At 40.9% G+C, this 21,815-nt stretch overlaps 1 protein-coding gene across 3 annotated transcripts in view; it reads left to right on the top strand.

Moving 5' to 3' along the window:
- fras1 (Fraser extracellular matrix complex subunit 1) overlaps nt 1-21,815 on the top strand; it is a 294,733-nt gene that overhangs the window by 144,486 nt on the left and 128,432 nt on the right. For all 3 annotated transcript variants that reach the window (XM_042420806.1, XM_042420807.1, XM_042420808.1), the window contains 5 exons: nt 2,742-2,885; nt 4,264-4,404; nt 5,818-5,958; nt 6,071-6,238; nt 19,609-19,749. In XM_042420806.1, coding sequence (XP_042276740.1) covers nt 2,742-2,885; nt 4,264-4,404; nt 5,818-5,958; nt 6,071-6,238; nt 19,609-19,749 — 735 coding nt within the window. The remainder of the gene's footprint in view (nt 1-2,741; nt 2,886-4,263; nt 4,405-5,817; nt 5,959-6,070; nt 6,239-19,608; nt 19,750-21,815) is intronic.

Here is a 21,815-nt window from a genome sequence, read left to right on the forward strand (position 1 = left end):
AACCCTGTTGGAAGTAAAGTGTTTGTGGCAGAAGAAGAGAAAGACGCCGCATGTCGCGCTCCTGCCGGGGAGTACGAGGATGTTTGTGTGTTTTCAAGACGATAAAGAGAGAAGCATGAGGAGAAAAAAGAGAGCAGATACGAGAGTTTTTACCTGAGAACAATCGGTAGCGAAGAGCAGATTTATCTCACGCTGCGATAACATGTTTAGCCGCTTTCTGACGTCTCCTCCCGTTAATTGAGGGAGATCTTCATCAGCGTTTCTTAAACGGCGCCGTTTGAATTAATTACGCTCTCCTCGTGTGAATATCTCTCCTCTCTCTCTACCTTCTCGTCGCTTTCTGGATTCTCTTCACATCTCGTCTTCAGTCCTTTTCTTTCTCCATTTACTTCTCTTGACCCTTTGACCTCTCTCGGTCTTCTTGTTACCACCTGTGTGTGTGTTTTCTTCTTCTTCCATCTTCATACTCACCCTGCAGAGTGTCTGTCTTCAGTATGTGGAGCGAAATATATCACACTCATAAAAGTAACGTCAACCAAAAGACACGATGGGGGTTCTCACCAGAAAAAAATAACTTTCTAGGTTTTGAGGACCTGAACTGAAGGTTTATGGAAGTCCTCAGGAGATCTACAAAGACCTTTTACGGCTTATCAGCCAAATCTTTATGTTGTCAAGCTCAAATTCCAATTTCAGACTTTGTTGAACTTTATTTGGACAAGCAAACAAAAACCAGCCAGAGGTTCCTTTTGATTTCCCTGATTTCCAAAGATCTCACTGATAAGCCTGAGCTCTGCCTTCACAAATTTACCTTAAGATCTGCAAACAGGATAGAAAGCGGTCGATTCTGGAGGTAACTACTTTCTATCTGAGGCTGAGCTCATCAGGTTTTCCCCACAACAACTTCATGTTTCAGAGAAAAGTCTTCTTTGGGTTTTCAGTTTTAGCTGCTCTAACAATCAAGGAACCTTTTCCATCAGTTTCCTTTAATAAATCTGTCATAAAGCGTTGAGAAACAGCTGGATATATTTTTAAGGAGGATGAACTGATTAGATTTTGGTGGTCAAAGGTCAACGTCATGACATGAAATATCAAATAAAGCTCATAATTTATTTTACATGTACATAGGGTAACAGGACACATGTAGCTCAGATGATTTGGTTGAGTTCTAGCTGTCTAAAGTCATCCAGAAATGAAACTTATATCAGAGCGGTATTTTTCAGGACGAATGGTCACAGGAGGAATCGAACCCTTGACTCTGGTGTTATAAGAGCACTGTGTTCTCTAGTACTGAGATATACAGGAGCACGACTAAACCACGAGAGCTAGCAAGCTAATGGAATCCCATCAGTATCAGCTCACACACACTGGCCAGATGAACTGTATTTTAAATGACAAACCAACACAAAACTCTGCACATCGTGAATTTATAGGGACCATAAATATTTATAAACACCTTATTTTAATTTTGCTGGGTGTCTCAGGCGGAGGACGAGAGTGTGACCTCACTATATCATATATAACAGAACTCGCTATTGGCCACTATTATCTCCAGAGCGGCGGACAACTGTGTTTCCCAATACAGGAGCGAGCAACTTTCACAAAAAAGTCACATTTCCGCTGGTGGAATAGCGGTTAGGCGTGTTGTTGTGTTGCACCAAATGTAACATGCGCTCCATTTACAACGCCTACCTATACAATATCTTTGTCAACTGAGGTGTGTGTAGCTGTGGCGTTTGCTACAAGCTCGCCAAAGTACACGTATACACACAGCTGTAGCTGTAGCAGGTGTGCGGTGAAGCTACTGCGCGTCAGTTGGCTGAAGCCTCATACATACAGATGAATCCGCAGGTGTAGATCCAGACGCCTACGTATACGTTTCCTCCATCTTTCCTCATCATCCAGATCAATTTACTGGAATCATGAGATACTATATGTGTGTGTGTGTGTGTGTGTGTGTGTGTGTGTGTGTGTGTTTCTGTCACTGTCACCCTCAGACAAACACACACTTAAATTATTATATAGACTCCCCACATAGCTCAGCTCACTCCAGCCTCCTGTGCTCACAGTTTGTCTGCACTGTTGTCAGTGTTGCTTTTAATAGCTCATAAAATACTACTAGTAATGGCAGCTACACACACACACACACACACACACACACACACACACACACACACACACACACACACACATACACACACACACACACACACACACACACACACACACACATACACACACACACACACACACACACACACACACAAGCTCTGCAGAATCCTGGACATGTCCTGAATTGATTTGCTCTACATTTGTTGTTTATGTCTCGGTGTTATAACATTTTATTTTCTTAATGCACAAAGGAAATATTGCAAAAATGCATTACGAAATTAAAGAATATTTCCCCTAAAGTGTTTTTACATTTTTTTTATCCTACTTTGAGAGCTTTAGAGTTTGGATTGTTTGTCTCTTCCTCCAGGCAGGGATCTGAAACCGGCTATATTTAGGTAATCCATCACAACGGCCCTCGTGTCTGATTTTATTGTCGTCAGAGTTACGTTAGCGTCGTGTTTACCGGAGGAGAAAGTGGAGATTGTTCTGAGAGACAGTCTCAAAGTAATATTAAGTGAACTGAATTAGCTCAAATGTAAACCCTGCTGTGGCCGTTTAAGACAACTTAACAGTGACAAAGTACAGTAAATACACACTTTAAATATATTTATCTTCTCTCTTCTTTCCACCAGGCTGTCATGAGTCGTGTTCAGAGTGCCGTGGAGCGAGCCAGCAGGAGTGCGTGTCGTGTTCAGACCCGGCCGCCTTGCTCAAAGGCGGGGAATGTGTCCCCGACTGCGGCGCTGGTTTCTACAGTCAAGAAGGCGTCTGTTACGGTAAAATCCCTACGTGACCTGACGTAGGTTTTCTGCATGATGACCCCCCCCGTAGCCCACCTAGCCAGCAGCTACAGAGACTTGCCTGAGCTGCACAGACACACACACACACACAGATGCTCAAAGTTTCAAAAAAACTCTCCTCCAGCTCCGGATCAGAGCAGAATCCGGTGAGACTCGCGGCTGTTATCCGTCCCGAAGCTCCGGCTCTCTCTCCTCCAGAGCTCCTGGGTGCTCAGCAGCTGTCTGCCCCCCCCCCTCCTCTCTCTCTCTCTCTCTGCTCCGTCCGGTGCCATTTATAAACATCTCACACACACACACTCAGACTCGGCGCCGCGACAACGCTCCCCAATATATACCTGGACAATTATTCATACAGCGAGCGAATACGTTAAGAAGAACTGCGTTGAAAGTTGATCTTTTAACAGACAAACGAGGTGTCAAAGGAAAGTTCTGCTGCAGTGATACAGTAAACATCATCTGAGACACCGAGAGGTTTATTGTTAGCAGTGAACTGGAGGTGAAGGTTTGTTTTTTTTGTTTTTTTTTTTAAGCTCCCTGCAGAGCTCCTCGCCAACATCCTCTCCTCTCCTCCATGTGGTGCCAAAATGATAAGTCAGCAGGAGTCGGAGTCGGCCAACAAACAATTTAAGAAAACACAATAATTAGGATTTCTCTCTTGCGCTAATGAGGATTCACAAGCTCATAGAATAAAGAGATCCTGTATGAATATGGATGGGTTCTATTTTTGAGTAGTAAGATGAAGAGGAGGGAGAATAGGCCTCCCTCAGGGTGACGGTGAACTCAGCAGAATATACTTAAAACCACCTGGAAGCGTCTTTTCCTGCAGCTACATATATATTGAAGTTGAAGCGCCCTCTTTAAGAAAATGATGGAAAAAAAAAAGGTCATACACATTAGGATCTGCCAGTTAAAGCTTTGAGGTCTGTTTTAAAATGTCAACATCTGGAGGGAGGTGAAGGGTTTTTAACTTCTCACTTTTCCCTCCTCGGGGTTTCCTGACTTTTTATTTTTGTTTCTCGTTGCCCTCCGGCTCGCTGTAGGAGAAACTTTTGACTCTGTTTAGATTGAGAGAAAGACCTGCTGGAGCATGTTGACGTGTCAAAGTGTCATGTCAATATGAACCACTACACACACATACATGCAAATGAACTAAAGCTGAGTTTTCTTTAGATTTCTGGACGTGTTTTGACTCGTTTATAACTTTTTTTTTATTATTATCCTTGTTGAATTTACTTGAATTTCTATATCTTATACATACTCGCCACTAACTGACACAAAAAGTGACACAAACATTCATTTTTTAAACTGAGCACAATGCATTTTATCATTAACGTCTACACGCTGCCGTTCACAGCCTGCGATTCGTCCTGTGCCTCCTGTTTCCCTGACAACCCCAAGTGCATGAGCTGCCCGCCTGGGACCTCTTTGCATCATGGGAAATGTATCTCCCAGTGTCCAGCTCACCATTACCAAGACAACCACAACAGATGCAGAGGTAGGCTCAGGTCAATCATTTCTAATTAAAACGAATTTCCAGAAAGTTGGTTAAAGAGAATTTTAATTAACATTTTTGTCTCCACTGTTGTGTAGCTGTAGGTGCTTCATGGCTGTTCCAGTAGCTGACATGTCATATTTACTATTTTAATTAAGCACATATACCGTGTTTTCATCTACTGCAGTTTTAATTGGATGCTTTAAGAAATTAAACAAAGAAGAAGTAGAAAGCAGCTCCAGCATTGTCATTGTTTATTAAAAACATAATTGTTTTTCACTTCTGCGCTGTCAGTACGCCAACTTCAGTCAGGCATGAAGACTTTTAAAACTTTTTAATATCTCGTCTTGTTTGTTTGTTTGTTTTATTGTATTAACCCTTTCATGCATGAATTATGATAACCTCAGTCAGAAGTTATTCCTCTTCAGGCATGAAAAAAAATACTTGCACTTCATTTTTCAAGGAGTTTGTCCAACTTCGTGGACAGATGGTTAATTGTCTCCCAACATAAAATCAATACTTGGAAATTTTAACCATTGTATTACTCCTTAGTGGTTACTTGATGTTACAAAATCTCAGTTTTGAGCTTTTACAGTCATGGATGTATGAAGAGAACTGGATACAGCGTTGGAGACGGGGCCCCGTTCATTCTTATGAAAGTTGCTCAGTGGCGCATGAAGCAATAAAAAAATCGACTTCCTGGTATGATCTTCCTCATTGTGCGGCCCATAGAGCATGCGCACTAGTGACCTTCGCCGGCCGAGTCGGCTACTTCCTGTTTAGCCCTCCGGCTAACATGAATGAGGATAAAACAATTCAATCATGCGGCTCTTCTAGGCTTTTGAAATGTGATCAGACCGATCGGATTTAATTCTGATAGTGAGACAAGTCATTTTGCGGAGGGTTATCCGCCGATTTACAGACGTCTCTTTCACAATGTAAGTCTATGGGAAAAAGTCTTTTTGGGGCCAGTGTGCATCACGTGTAATTACACGGTTTGGCCGCTATGTCAAATTAGCTTCAAAGCCTGGCGCTCTTCCTGTATCCAGTTCTCTTTATATCCTTGTTTTACAGTCTATGGTTATGAGAAATTTGTGTTGCACTTACAAAGGCTGGCCAATAGATGGCAGTGTACGGGATGACACACTAGAGTCCACCGTGTTGGCTGATGTGCAACTATACCATTAAAAGCCCATGCATATATAAGAAAACGGCTTTTGAACAGCTGTCCACTGTAGTGACCACTATTAAATCTCACTCACAATCACCCTCACTACTAGTAAATCTCACTTTTATATGAATTCTCACAAAGTTTTGGGATTCAAAGTCTTTCAAATCTCAATTTAAAGCATGTCAGCCTACTGGTATGCTTTATGTCCTGCAGTGCTTAATTCCTCATCTGCCTCTCCTCCTCAGCCTGCCACAGCTCCTGTGTGTCATGTTGGGGTCCGTCTGTATCCCAGTGTACCTCGTGCTCAGATGGGCTCCTTCTCCACCAGGGACAGTGCGTGGAGGCCTGCGGGGAGGGACTGTACTCCCAGGACAACACCTGCCAAAGTAAGAGCTTTTATCCATGTTTATTCACTCTTTAAAACATCTTGATGATGATTTTCCCGCCGCTGCTGGTCCGTCCTTTTTTTTTTTGACCTTTCATCTCCGCTGCGTCCAGATTGTCATCCTACCTGTCGCTCCTGTGTGGGACCTTTGGCTTCAGACTGTCTCCGCTGCCTCAAACCAGAGGAAGTTCTCCTCCTGCAGTCCAGTCACGTTCAGCAAGGCGTCTGCACAGCTGGATGTCCCGCTCACAGCTTCCTGGATGAAATGCAGACATGCAGAGGTGAGAGCGCAAGGTTTCTTTGATTTGATTTCTGCCTTTTCATCGAGAGGCAATAACCGAAAGTCCTGGCGAGAGTCTCTGCTTTTCATGGAGCCAATTAGCAAGTCAATCATTAGTGACTTTGTGTTTTAAAACAGATCAGGTATCACCAGCATTAATGTCATTTGTTCAAACCCAATCCAATCAGAGCACAAGGGAAATCCATGCATACAAAACCAAACAGATCTATGTTTGTCCAATCAAACGTCTAATCCTGTTGCAAACTCTGCTTTCACATTTGAATAACGTTAACTAGTTCTGTCCATCAATCAGCCCATTGACAGAAAATCAATCAGTTATCTGTTTCAAGGGATTTATTAAACAAAACGCCAAAGATTTGCAGGCTCCGGCTCCTCCGATGTGAGGATGAGTGATTTTTTTAACTGGTGCCAGATGAAATAATCAATTAAAAGACGACACTTTGAGCTCCAGAAACCCAAGATAACATTTGTGTGTCTTTATCTTTGGCATTGGACCCTTGTTGCATGTCGTTCCTCATCTGTCTTTCCCCTTCATTTCCTGTGAGCTCTCTACTGTCGCTATCTACTATCTAATAAAGGCATAAAGAGCCAAAGGGGAAAAAAACGGCAAAAAACCTGCAATGAATGCCATCCAAAATCTAACCTGTGGACTTTGTGGTTATGTGGCTAACCAGTAGGCTCCCAGGATGCACCATGTAAACAGATGTTATGTTTTATTCGCCTCTTTTATTCATATTGTAAGATATCCCATCACACAGCCACAATGAACACCTGCATCCAATACAGAGATTAAGTGATCAGGCTTAATCTACAGCAACATGCAGTTAATCAAAAACTTTCCTGTTTTGCTAATCTCAACATAATCCTAAAAGTAAGTTTGGACAGACGTTTGTGCACGTGTGTAGATTTGTAGACTTTGTGGATGTATTTCTGTTTGGAGAAGGAAGACAGGAAGTGTCAGGGATGGAACAAAAACAATCGATATCACAACATATCGCGATATTTCCACTTGTGATACGTTATCAATACGCTGCCGGCAAGTATCGATACATTTTTTTTAAAACGTAGGACTGCTCAGAATTGATTCAGCTAATTTTGCTTTAGCATTTCCTGTAACTGCTTCACAATAAAAGCCTCCCGCTGATTCGCCGACGGAAAGTTTTTATAATGAAACAGCAGCCTTTGTGTGTCCCTTAGTACACACACACACACACACACACACGCACAATGAGGAAAAAACCTGTATTTCAGAACCAAATACGTCTGTTAAAATTCATTTTCAATATTTTAAAAACTGTTTCAATGTTTCAAAAAGTTCAGTTTCAGTGCTTCAACTTTCAAAACTTTTTTTAAAAAAAAACTCTTGCAATGTTTTATTTAACAAGCTTTATCAATGTTTTAAAAGCTGTTTTCAGTGTGTCAAATTTTCAAAAAAATCTGTTTGAATGTTTAAAAAGCTTAGTCAATATTTTAAGGGGCATGACTAACGTCTGGTAGATACTAACGTCTTCTACTTCCACAGTCCTCCGCTGATTTTCACATCATAATCGCACACAAGTAGAAGGATTTCTTTGTGCGTTCCTAAATCTTTTTTTCACTCAGTAGCACATGTAGACCTTGAGAGAAAAGTTAGCGTCGACCTCCGTGGAGAGTCTGCTGGAGCTTCGTCACTAGAGTCACATTGGTAAAAGTTTCTGTGTGCTACCTGTGTTGAAGCTTTACTACAAGAGGCTCTCTGATATGTGTGTGTGTGTGGCTGTAGGGGGGGAGTGTCAGTACATAGCATTTAAAGCTCTGAATGTAGCGCGGTTACTTATCAGCGGGTCGTGTGTTGTGTTTACTGCCATAGAAAAGGAATAAATGTTAGTTATTATTTGTACAACTACAGTTCTCTGAGTAGCACGACGCCTCCTCTCTGCTCCTCTTATCAGACTTACCAACATTACCAGCAGCTCTGTGTGTTAGAGGCACAAACTGAGGCTGCAGTGTTGTCATATTTATACCTGTGACACTAATGTATTGTTAATAGACATTCTACATTATCTGACTATTTCCTGCTGATTCTTTCTTTCTTCTTCAGTTACAGATATCGTGATATATATATCGTAGATTATTTCTTTGTGATATTAGTTATCATTCAAGGTTTAATGTGATCCTTATTAGGGACATCCAAATATCATATTAAAAGTATACCATTATATAATTTGGGGCCTTCATGTCAGAAGAAGTGTGTATCTGTGCTTCTTAATATGCTATTTTCATATAATTTATGTCTACACATTGGTTTTCTAGGGTGTTCTTTCACATACAACCATCAGATATGACCTGTTCTGAATGTATATGTGCACTTTGGGGGTACCCTTATGCCAAAATTACCTTTTTTTTTTAATCCAAACAAAGTTAGGTCATAAACCATGTATTGAATTTTATGCACAATCCAAATTTGTCTTGTCTTAATGTGTTTTTCCATGAAAACTATGATGCATATCAGCACAGATTGCAGTGTTTCCCCTTGGTTGAGTGGTTTGGCTTGGCAGGGGGATGGGGGGGCGTGGGTCGGGGGGGTGTGGGTGTGATTAGCAGCCACACGTTCTTTGTGTCTCTGTTTAGCGTTGTCAATTTAGGCTAATCCATTGTTTCTAACTTCGGAGCTAACTCCCTTCATTTTCCAGCACCTGGGGGAACAACAGACGTGACTTTTCTTGGTCTTGACAGCATTTATTAACGGACATATATATATATATATATATATATATATATATATATATATATATATATATATATATGTTGTGTATCCCAGAATCGCCTTTGTTGTGATATATATCGTTATCGTGAGTTCATCCACTCCTAGTGTGTTTGGAGACACTTGATCAGGTTGTTTGTGAGTATGAACTTGTGTGTGTAATGGGCTCATTTTTAGGTTTGAAGGACTAGTCTGTCAAGTGAGAATAATTATCACCCACCTCCCAACACCCACACAAACACACACCACTGCAAATACCACCTACTTACCAGAATGCCAAGTTTTTTTTTTAATGATGCGGGATGACAGCGAAGAGAAAAAGAGAAACGAAAAGACTGTAATCAGTTTTCTTTACCTCCCTTGTACGTCCAACCGTGTGCTATGAAATTCTATCCATTTACCACAATCACCGCTCCACTCTTTTCTTACCTCGCTGTTCAGTGTTTGTGCCCACTGACAGTACCGCATTCAGTATTTGGCAGGGAGAAGAGTATTTGTTCTGCCTGCTGTCTCTTCCTCGAGCGCAGCCAAGTCATTCGCCAACGCTGGCGTTTCGTTCAGCTCTACTTTCCTCTCGGCTCACTTTTCATCTGCTGGAGCTGCTGTTACCTGAAATTAGATAAAACACAGGCTGCCAAGCAGCGGTTTAATGGCTGCTGCTTATATTAAGATTAAATTTGAGGTATTTACTTGACAGAGAGACTTACAGGTGGTTTTGAAAGCGTGAGATCCCTGAAACTGAGCTGATTCTGATCTGGAAGAAGAAGGATGTTGCACTCATTTGTTTTGATTTTGGGAAACAGAATTAGTCTTTGTTAAAGCACTTTTGCATTTAAATGTTCACTTTTTAAGCTGCTACTGTAGAAAAGTACTAATAATTACTAGTTTATGACTTTTTAGTGCTGCTGCATCACTATGTCCAACAAGTCCTGCAAACTAAACAACAAAGCAGGTGTTCGTCTTCCAAAATGACCCATATGACTGTTTGTCAGTATTTTAATTGGTAATTATTGTGATAATCAAGTAATTGTTTTTTAAGCAAAACAATTTAAGCAAAAATGACAAATATTTGCTAGTTGCAGCTTCTCAATTTGAGAATTTGATGCTTTTCGTTGTCATACGTGATGGTAAACTTTAGATTTTCAACTGTTGATCAAACAAAAACAAGATATTTTATACTTGTAACAGATATTTTTCATTATTTTCTGAAATTTTGGTTGCAGATACACTGACCACCGGTCTGCTAACAGAATAGCGTAAAGTATCCGGTTGTTTAAAACTACCCATCTTTACTTTAAGAGTCTTTTTTTCACAGGACAGGTATTAATTTTCATAAACTTAACCTACTTGTATGTTTTGCATGTAAAAATGTAATCAACAGAGTAACAAGTAAGGAGTCAAATTGGAGTAAAAGTTTATGTGAACCTGAAATGTTATGCAGGAGAAATACTGCACTCAGATGTGCACTTGTGTGACAACCTGTGAAGGTGAAGGTACATAAAGGTACATTGTTACTGTCTAACTCTTGGTGTAGGTTGCTTAATATAGGAGGTTTATGCAGCGTTGCTGTACTCATCCTTCACGTAGCGAACAGACACCTGGACTCTCGGGAAATAAAAAAAAAAAACACACAATACAGAGCTTCAGTATTTCATTATTGCACTGTTATTTATCATTGAAACTTGAATGTGGACAGGAGGTGTGGGGGTGGAGGGTCCTTTAGCTGACCTTCTCACTCTGAATTCAAAGCGATCAGAAGCCGTGAGCAGCCGGGAGGGGGGGGGGGGGGGGGGGGGGGGGCGTAGGAGATGAGTGACACGGGAGATATGGTGAGTTTGAAGACATGGGTAGGTTGCGTTATGGGTAGAGGTTTTTTGTTGCTATGCTCCCACGGTGCTTGCAGATAAGTTCTCGCCGTCTGTTTACAGTCACTCAGCAGCTGTGTTTCAAGATGTTGAGTGCAGTTTAGCCATCGCGTCAATTGCAGGGTGCTCCGAGGAATGTCTTTATAGTTTCCTGTTAGCTGACACGGTTCCCGGATTCCTGAAGCTCAGAAACGTTGTAATTTGTCGCTCGTTCTGTTGTCTATACGTTTTTCTCTAATTCCAGTGCTGTTCGCTATATGAGGAGAGTGAACCATGACCTGCTGGTTTGCTGGAATTCAAAATAGTTTCAGAAAGATGAGCAACACTTGTAGTATGAAGAAGTTGAAGATTTCGCAATTAATGAGTTTCTGTAGTGGTTTTTATGATATATTTTTCTATGATATATTTTTTATGATTGAATTTTTTAATGATGTATTTTTTTTTATCACTTTTTAATATTTTTTATCAATTTATATTGTTGTATTATGCATCTTTCTGCTCCCTCTATACACAACACTTTATAAAGCCTTTTATCTTTACTATTACTACTATTATTATTATTATTATTGTTATTATCCCAATCAAAGTGTTTCTAAATGTTGCCATATCTAATAGGCACATTTTTGGATGAACAAACACCCCAAGTACCACCAACCCCCTAGTTGCACCTTTCTAGTTAATGGACCAAATATGGCGTCACCCATGTCCCTTCTTGGACAACGATTGGCCTGAAACCACATGACCATACATCCAACCCATCTTTGTAGACGCCCCATTGGCTGATATTTGTCTGGATGTATATGTTTGGTTTTATATATTTTTTTAACTTTTTTATACCCAACTTACTTTTTTTAAATGTTGTTTGTAATGTGTTTTATGATGACCCTGATGAAGGCCACAAGCCGAAACGCGTCGGTCAACTAATAAAGTTGTTCTTCATACGACAAGTGTTGCTGGAGTTCTCATCTTTCTAGACTTCTTTCCCTTCTCCGTGCACCTTGGAAGTAGGTGAAGTTGTGCCAGAGACCCTCAAATTGGAGTTCACAACCTCTCTGGGAGTCACAAACGGCAGAAATCAGTGATCATGCTTTTATCTTCGAATGATGGATACTTGTAACATCTGGGCACCTTTTTAACAATAAACCAACAGCTTGAATAGAGAAACTTAAAACTCCTTATTTTGCATCACACTTGAGCAGCCTGCAGATACATTCCTGCAATAAGGGCTCATGAGTCGGCATCACTTTGATTTTTTTGGGATGTTGAGTCTGAAGCCATTTAGATAATAGCACGATTTCTTTCCTCACAACAGTTTACTTTTAAGTTCGAGCTGAACACCAGAGAAATTTTGTTTACTTTACCTGGAATCGAATAGCCATTAGCGATATTGGATTCCCTTAATCATCCAGGACAAGACAATTACAAATCGATGAGTAGTGGTCAGACCGGTGTCCTCTAACACCCATTCGTCTCTGTGATAGCATGGGACCAAAACACCGCTGAGCCAATACATGGGTTTTATTGTGATTAATGAGAAACAAGGTTTGCAGCTACATGCTAAACTTACACTCACAATAACAAAATACATCAAAATCAAAAGGAGAAAATGTCAGATTAACCTGCAAAAAGGAGCTGAGTCAAAGATTAGCGTGATGCTTCTTATGGATAGTTAATTCTGTGAGTAGTGAGAACTTTAATCTGTTTGATTTATCCTTGAATGATTAGTATGCTCCGCCGCCGCCGCTGCTTTCAGCACCTGGTTGCTGCGTCAGCGATAACAGTCTTCTCCTAAGACTTTTGGAAAGCTGCTCAGGATTTGCATCACCTGGAACAAAGAGGACACTTCAGTACCTTGTTATCAATTGTTTTGATTTCCAAAGAACAAAAAGAAGCAAAATTCACAACAATAACAACACAAAATAACAAAGTATGGTAACATAATATATCCCACTATGACGTGAAGATGAAACCTTTCCAGTAAAGTCCGATACTAATAGTGATCAATCAAAACACAGACAGATAATTAATGCAGCAGACAGTTTTAATTAAGGCTGGTTATTACAACATCAGTTAAACTGATAGATAAGATCTTGATCAATTGCTGTAGCATTTATTGCCAAATAAAATTATCCATATGTCGATCAATCAATCAACATAAAGGTAAACAGCAACCATTAGCAAATATGGCATACGATTTTTAGAGATTCTTCAAGCAATTAAGTTAAACTAAGGTTATGTGAAGATTGTATACATATCTTCATAATTCATAATAATAAACTGTGATGATTAAAGTTGATATAGTTTGTGTTGAGTTAGTAAATAATTACAGCTGCAACAGTTAGTATTTTAATCAATCAGCAGAAAATTAATCGGTAACTATTGTGACAATCGAGTAATTGTTTTAACCCTCCTGTTGTCTACATGCAACTTTTGTCCTTCCGGGTCAATTTTGACCCGGGAGGACAAAAGTCCACAGATGCTATAAACTTTAATAAAACACCCAAAATTCAATGAAAGTGGTGATCATTACTTTTACTTACAAAGTGTGTGATATGGAACCATCCATGTGATTTTCAGGCAATTAGCTGAACGAAATACATATTTCTGATATAAAAACATTTGAAAACGGGTCAAATTTGACCCGAGGACAACAGGAGGGTTAAACAAAAAATTTCAAGCAAAAATGACAAATATTTGCTGGTTGCAGCTTCTCAAATTGAGGATTTGATGCTTTTTGTCGTCATACGTGATGGTAAACTTAAGATTTTTGACAGTTGATCAAACAAAACAAAATATTTTAAGACATCATCTCATCCTTCATGAAATTATAACGGATGTTTTTCACTACTTTCTGACATTTTGTTGACAAAACCATTAATTGATTAATCAAAAAAATAATCATTAGTTGCAGCCCTTTAAATAATACTTACAGTCACTTTACTCTCAGCTGATACTCAGTCTAGTGTTCATTGCAACAGTAGTTATTTGCATTTTATTTTGCAAAAATTCTGTCCTTTAAACCAAAAAGAAAAAAAAAAAACATCTGAGGCGATGAGGTGGAAGTGTATCTGTCAAGGTGTTAATGATTTTTCTCTAATTTGTGAAGAGGGTGTTTTCAAGCTAAAGCTAAAAAAGCTCATCTCTAGCTTGGAGTTACATTGTTCATCACCTATTGTGTCCGACTAAGTGCCACTCGTCTACTCTGCTTTTAGTCTAAGCTTCTTAAATTAGTCTCAACAACAACAGCGCGGAGAGAGAGAGCTGAGGATCAATGTGATAAATGACACGTCATTAAAGCTCTATTCACAGTAATATGTAAAGAAGTTGTTCCACTCTGCGTCTATTCTCAGTAACAAAGGTTTGGTTTCCCTTCGGTGGCGTGTCAGTGGGTTCAGGTACGACTGGGAACAATGGAGGTTATTGTATATGTGAGAGTGTGTGTGTGTGTGTGTGTGTGTTGTTCTGACAGATACTCAGACCTCCTCAGCAGCTACTGTCCTGAAGCGGAGGAGGACGGTGTGTAAACATGCACATGAGACTCACAGACTCCAGCGTTTATGTATACACACACACACACACACACACACACACACACACACACACAAATATTAAGTGGGCTGGAGCTGACAAGCTATCAGATGTCTGAGAGGAAATTCCTGGCTGTAAATCCTTCTCCTCTCCAGTCAGAAGCCCTCTTATGCAGACAGAGATAGTTGGCGTGTAGGAGGCTTAATGCTGCTTGACAGACAGGTCGAGCTGCAGAACACCAACACACACACACACACACACAAGAGGTTAACACACACACCTGAACCGTGTCGGTTCACTTCTCACAATATCACAGATGTTCATTTCTTTTCTTTCAGGCTTTTAAATTTGTTGTTTGTGTGATTTTTTTTTTTTAAATTTAAACAACAAAAGGAAAAATAATAATAGCTTAATTTAAGAAGAAAAGAACAAAACATCATCAGTAAGACACATTTGTTTAAAGAGGAACTCTGATTTTACACATCAGTGTGTGTTTCCAGGTGTTTGGGAGCACTACTGCGTGTGTAAAACAAATAGTCTAAAGTTTTCTGTGTCTCTAGAGGGAGCTGTGTGAAATCTGATAAATTGCCTCAAGTGATGTCACTCGAGTCATCGTCGGCTGGGGCTGAAGACTACAAATTTGAAAAGTAAAAAGATCTGGGAGTGTGGAGTTTGAAAGAGTTTGTAGCCTGCTGCTCATCTCTGCTGGAGGCTAGCAGCTCCAGGCTACGTTTGCCACTACTAGCATAACACACCCGGGTCTGTACAGTTGACTGAATCGAGTTGCATTTTAGGTAATGTAGGTGACAGGTTTTGCATGGAATAGAAAAGACTATGGCTGCATTCAGACTGAAAACAGCTCCGCATTAAAACAATGCAGGTACAATCCAGGAAGTCCAGTTGGAGCAATTAATACATTTAAACGCAGATCAATGTGTTACGCCCATAGATGTATAATAAGAGCTGGATAGGGCGCCGCCGCCAATTTTTCCCAGTGGCCACTCGCGGTTTTGCAGCGAAAAATCCCCCTGCGGCCCAAAAAGCATTTTCCCCCATAGACCACCATTATAACAGAGACGCCTGTAAAACTGCTGACAGGACGCCTCGAACTGCAAACAACATCAATTATGACTCTTTTTATTATGAACTTTTGATTCATGGAGGTTTTATATTTGTAAAACTTTCCTCGAGCCAAGAAAAGCTATTTAAAAATCTGTGACGTCACCACAATGTAAAGTCTATGGGCCGAGCGGGAGAAACACTACTGTGCATATTCAGTGGTCCGCACAACACAGAAACAAACCCGGAAGCTAGAAGGACTATAGGACTGAATGGGCGCCATTTTTAGTCCAGTATCCAGCTCTTATAATACATCCATGTTTATGCCAGAATACAGCATGACTACCACAATACTCATAGACAGGATCATACAACTCGGGGAAAGTTATTATAGCAGCAATGTTACAAAGTAATCCACCAGGAATGTGCTCATGCATGTATGTGATTGATTGATGCAGCTCTTTGTGGGATGCATTGCAGCAGAAGTGCTCCATTCAAATGAATGAGAGGGCTGTGTTTTTTTCACACAGATAATGTCTAATTTCACCTCTGCTGCATCTGTTTTGATTCTTTTTTTTTTTTTAAATCAGTCCGTTGTGAGTCTGAAAATTTATATGAGGGCAATGATGAATCAGTGGAAGGAGTGAACGGACTTGTAGCATACCATAACAGAACAAATTTAAACATTAGATCCTTCAGAGGAGTGAGATATAACCGTGCACTCTTGTTTTCTGCTGTGTAGCACTCAGAACTCTTTGCAGCACTAATGTAATGATCAGGCTTTGTACTGTACCAGGAGGCTCATTTGTGGAAGGCATCGAGGAGCGCCTGCACCTCCAAACTAAATCACAACCTCATCGACTGCGCCCACCTTAAATTATGCCCCCATCAGCACAAAAACAAAAGTAATGAATCCGATTCTCTGAGCCCGTGCACCAGATAATGTGTGATGAGAACGTCTGTGCGCGTGAATTTAGGCGAGTACGGGAATCAATATGCTCTGCAACAAATTAGACGTCCAAACGGAAATAAAGGAATGAGGCAGCTGCTTATCATTCTTATTCTCTCCTCTTATCAATGTGTTTGACAGCAGAGTCTGTTTAATATGCGTCTGAGTGTGTGTTTGGTTTTTTGACTTTTGATACAAAGGTTTTGCGTGTAACTCGTGTTCGAACGTGTGTTTATGTCACATGGACGCGACCGAGAGGAAAAACATGTGGGTGTTAAACCTAATCATGGAAACGTATAGGCTGTCTTCTCATATCAGCTAACCAATTAAGCTTAGACAGAGAAGAAGAGGATTATGGGTAGGCGGCAGGCAGGCGGGGAGAAGGTGGCTGATGATGAGATGTCAGATTGACGGTTTTGGCTGACACCGCCGTGACTTTTCAAGGTCTTTGTGCTCCCCCAAAGGGTAAATGTTTTTGTAGGTTGAGGCTCTCTCTCACACACACACACACACACACACACACACACACACACACACACATGCACGGCGCTGTGTTGGCTCAGGTAAAGCACCACTCTGCTGCTCCTGCCAGTGCCTGTCATGCAGTGTGTACACAAGACCCGGATACAGCTGACAGCCCTCTGAAAGAATCCGGTGAGGAGTAATTATAAACACAGACACACACACACACACATCAGCGCATATACTGTATAAAGAAAAGTCACACACACACACACACACATCGACTAACACTCCTGGCCGCTTGGTGACAGGCCTTTTGTCTTCCGTTTCCAGCAGCAGCAGCAGCAGTCAGTCGGTCCGTGTCTCAGCTCGGCTCGGCTCGGCTCGGCTGCCAGAGCCGATAGCGCCGCTCAGCTATTTGTCTTCACGCTGCCAAAGCAGACATCAAAGGTGGCACAAAAGGGCCTGTTTCGAGGGGCAGCTGTGGCGTGGGGTGAAGGGTGTGTGGGGGCATGTAAGGGAAGTGTAAATAATCCACCTATTTGAAGCCAAGTATATAAAAAAAAGACAACAAGCAGAGGAATGTTGCAGCAGCGGCCAAACTCTTCACATATCAAGCTAAATTGAATCATGGTTAAAAGTGCAACTGTGAACAGTTTAAAGCTGCGTTAGGAGACACTTTTAAAGCTGATATGAGGTTTCTGAACAGATATTTTTTATCTTTCAGCCCAAATAAAGTTCTGATATTTGGTTTCATTTTAAAACCTTAAAAGAGTGAATTATAAAAGGTCTTTTAAAAGAGAAAGAGCAAGTTTTACGACACTAGGAAGTCAAACTGTGAGCTTAGACTGACACCACCACCCTACACTCAAACTGTATCTCATGTTTATTCTAGTTTTATTTGATTTTACTTAATTTTATTAATGAAATTATTTTTTTAAATGTTCTTTGCCTGATGTAAAGTTCTTTTATTTGTCTCTGTGGGTTTTAAAAGTGCTACTTATGTCTTGTTCTGATCCTTCTGGTTTAGTTCAGATCCTAGTTTCATATTTTTTTGTTGATCCTTTACTGCCAAGTTATCTGAAGTAGCTTTAATCTCTTAACCTGCGACTTTCAAAACTATTGTTCAGATTTTAAACCATCATCCTTTAAACAGGAGTTTTATGTTTCATTATCAGAACTGAACAGTCCAACGTTTCCCCGAGCTGAGCGGTAGTCTTTTGCTGGCTCGTGGCCGTCTTGGATCCGACTCTCCCGAGCTGGCACCGACTCCGGTGTTAATGTGTAACTTCAGATTGCTGAAGCTGGCTGCCGGCCTCATACATTTATTTTCGAAGTGGCAGAGCTGACTAATAGCTCTTGAGACTCGGATTCCAAAAACGTCAATAGTGAAGGAACAAGATACAGTAGAGTTGTCACAGGATAACAGAAATAGTGGCTGCTGTTCAGACACAGATACATGGGATGCAACTATTTTTAGGTGTGTACCTTTACAGCAACAAGAGCAGTCCTCCTTAATCCAGTTATGACACATTTATCCTACATTACCGCAGTGATATACACAGTAAAACAAACCGCTGATCCCCTCAGATGACTTCTCAGCGTACCGTAACAGCACGTTCCAGGTTGCTTTCACACCTGACTTGTTTTGTTCAGTTGAGTCGAACCCCGGAGCGTTTACCTCGTCTCTGCAGTTCGTCCGGGCAGGTGTGAACACAGCAGTTGCACCTGGGTGAAGACCAAAACAACCAGACCAAGACCTTGTCGAAGAGGTGGTCTTGGTCCAGCTCCAGAGATCCGACCCAACTGCAGGATGCATTGCGCAATTTCTGGATTAAACCAGCTCCCGTAGCCAGCTGTGCTGTATATTCTCCTGTTTAGCTGACTGAAGGCAGCACGTCTTCTTCACGTAATGTGAAGCAACATATGGTTCTCATATTTTTGCTTGCTATATGGCCCAAACGACTGGGCTGGATTATCCATATATATGCTGGAAAAAATGGTCAGAAACAGCAGATACAACATTTATAAAGCACATGATTCAGCTTTTATTTATCGTTATTCTTATCAATAAGAATATGAATAATAATAAGAAAAAACAGTTGAGAAGTAGCTGCTGCTTTGCATCTTTCAGCACCACGGAGGTGATGAGAAAGAGGGAGAGATGCTGTTTATTTCAATAATACCAGTCGTACACTTTATTACTGATAGAAAATATGTTCAAAGACCGTTCTACTAATTCACCCTCCTGTGTGGAACAAGTCGTATCCCTGAGGGCTACAGTTCATACATTAGTTCTATTTTCTGTTCTACAAAAAGGCGAGAAGGAAAATCAAGTCTTTTATAAATGTTGTAGCCTAACTCTCCTCTCTCCACCTCCCAACCTCAGAGATATTCTGACCGATGAACGGAGTGACAGCTCCCACACGGCTGTTGTTGATACATTTTGGTTGGTTTGACATTAACTGAACCAAAAGGGAAAATGCAACAAAGTAGAAACTCATCCACTGACCAAAGCGAACCGACCGTAGGTGTGAAAACGCCCTAAAAAAGTAAAAATAACTGCATCTATAATCCTCCAAAGACAGTCTCTTCCCTGAGGGACAGTCATTTTAGGCTTTTCTTATCGTGGCAGTGGGGAGACACAGTCGTAGGATGGAGCCTCCTCTGTCTCGGGCCACAGCTTTAAATCTTTTTTTTTCGTGGTGAATATAAAACATGTTTCTCTCCTTGTCCTTTTTCAGAGTGTCATCCCTCCTGCTGGCACTGTACCGGACCATCTGCAGACAACTGTACGTCCTGTCCGTCCCTGTCCAGCCTGCAGGAGGGCCGATGCGTCCCCACCTGCCCGCAAGGATTCTTTATCCAGGACAAACAGTGCCAAGGTGAGCACGGACACGCATAAACACACTTGTACCTCTGTGCTTGTGAGAGGTACACCGTTAGTCCCCAACTTAACCTAAAACCTCACTCCTAAAACTCTCAAATAACCCCCATGAAGAAGTGAGAAGTCATTCTCAAGGTCGACAGCTGTTCCTCACAAAGTTAGCAGTGCAAAACTTGTAAAACTTGGTAAATCTTATGTCTGTGTGTGACTATTACAGTGTTTTATAATGTAGTTATGTAGCTGTAAACCTTATAATAGGCTAATTACTAAAATAGAATTAAACAGTCACTATTGTCATCATCATTAAGAGTGCTGCCTCCTAAAACGATAAGACAATGATTATGATAATTGTTATTCTCGCACCAGTGGGATCATTAGCGTGAGTGTTTGTCCCAATTAAGACCCCTGTTGTTGTTGTGGACTTGTAGTGCCTGCAGCTGTTGTTGTTGTTGTTGGTGGTGTCTCAATCTGCCCTAATCAGGAATAAAACCACAGAAAGTCTAAATAGTTATCGGTTCACTTTCTGTGACCCGTAGAAACGTGTTTCCACAGAATAAGCGAGAAAACAGAGAAACAGAAGGTTTGATAATGTTCTTTGTTATTTGACACTAAGATATCTTCACTGGAAGAAACACAGGAAACAAAAAAAAAAGAGTTTCTGCATGTTACTGGAGAGACAATCAAAACATAAATGTTCCAATTAATAGAGTTAAGCATTTTCATGAGTGTTGCATTCACAGGACAACAGTGTCATGACTCACAACATGTCAGGTTGGGGAAGCAGGAATGGACCCAAATGCAGATTTGACGAAAACCTCCTTTAATCTTGCAATGGTCAAGAACAGAACAAGGCAAACAGAGCTGAACAGAACTAGCAGACAAAACAAATGAAAGACTGAACAAAAAAAACAGGACTTAAATAGTAACTGAACTAACGAGAAGATGAGTGGCAGGTGGAGGGAGAGATGGGTGGAGAACTCAGGAGAAGGGAGTGAACAAGCAGGGAAACCAGGAAACCAAAAAACACAATACTCTAAGCTACCGGAAACCCAAAAAGAACACAAAAAGTCCAAAAACCAAACAAAGTCCAGGCAGGATGTGACCAAGCCGCAAGTGTGATGTGACCGGGGCTGTAAAATGAAGCCAATGAGGAAGTGCCAAAAACTGTAGTTCCTTGAATGGCCACTTGAGGCTCCAAAAGCGAGTCAATCCCCATAGACCCCCATGTTAAAATGCCCAACTTTACAACAGAAATAAACATGTTTACAGCCTGGTACAAACAACGGTTTTGGTCTCTGTAGCTAATTTCCTCTTTCATGACAACTGTACAGGGGGTGAATTTTTTTATAACTCACCTGTTTAAATTTTATTAAGTCGTAAAGTTATGAATAATGAAGGATATGGCTGCTTTGAGTGACAGGTCCGCCAGCTGCTAGGTGGCTTGTTTCAGCCATTCGGCCCGCCTCTTTGCCCATTTTTGATTGGCTGGGAGTTAGGCAGAGTCACGCACTGCCAATGTGGCGATGGTAAGAGCAGCCCACTTTGAGCTTCAGAAACCAACGAGTGACGTCACGGTAACTACGGCCATATTTTTATACAGTCTATGGATGTGACACAACAAATATTATTTCTTCTACAGTTAATGAGCTGATATGAAATTGTAGGAGAGGATCTAAGCATATTTAAAAGATTAGAGACGTCTAGAACAGCTTTAAGTTTAGTCAGTGCGATGATGTTACACAAAACTGATGAAATTGACAGATTGGAGAATGATAGATTTTGTGTGTTTTCATCACATAATTTGCTTTTCAGATCATCTTTTTTACAGCTCGGTATTAAAGTGGGATCAGTGACGGTGTCGTTTATTACAGTTGTGTTTAAACATCACACGTGGACACTTTTTGACTAGATTAACGAGTAAACAGTAGAGGAGAACGCCAAGGTCAGACGGTGGTACCTGTGCAATATGTTAACCACTGAGAGGAGCTTAGCCACCTCTTTAATGAAAATCCATTTGCTCTAATCTGCCATTCATTACCTCGGCTCAGTTTACCGTCTCTGAGC

The sequence above is a fragment of the Thunnus maccoyii genome, chromosome 9 (assembly GCF_910596095.1).
Source record: "Thunnus maccoyii chromosome 9, fThuMac1.1, whole genome shotgun sequence".
NCBI lineage: Eukaryota > Metazoa > Chordata > Actinopteri > Scombriformes > Scombridae > Thunnus > Thunnus maccoyii.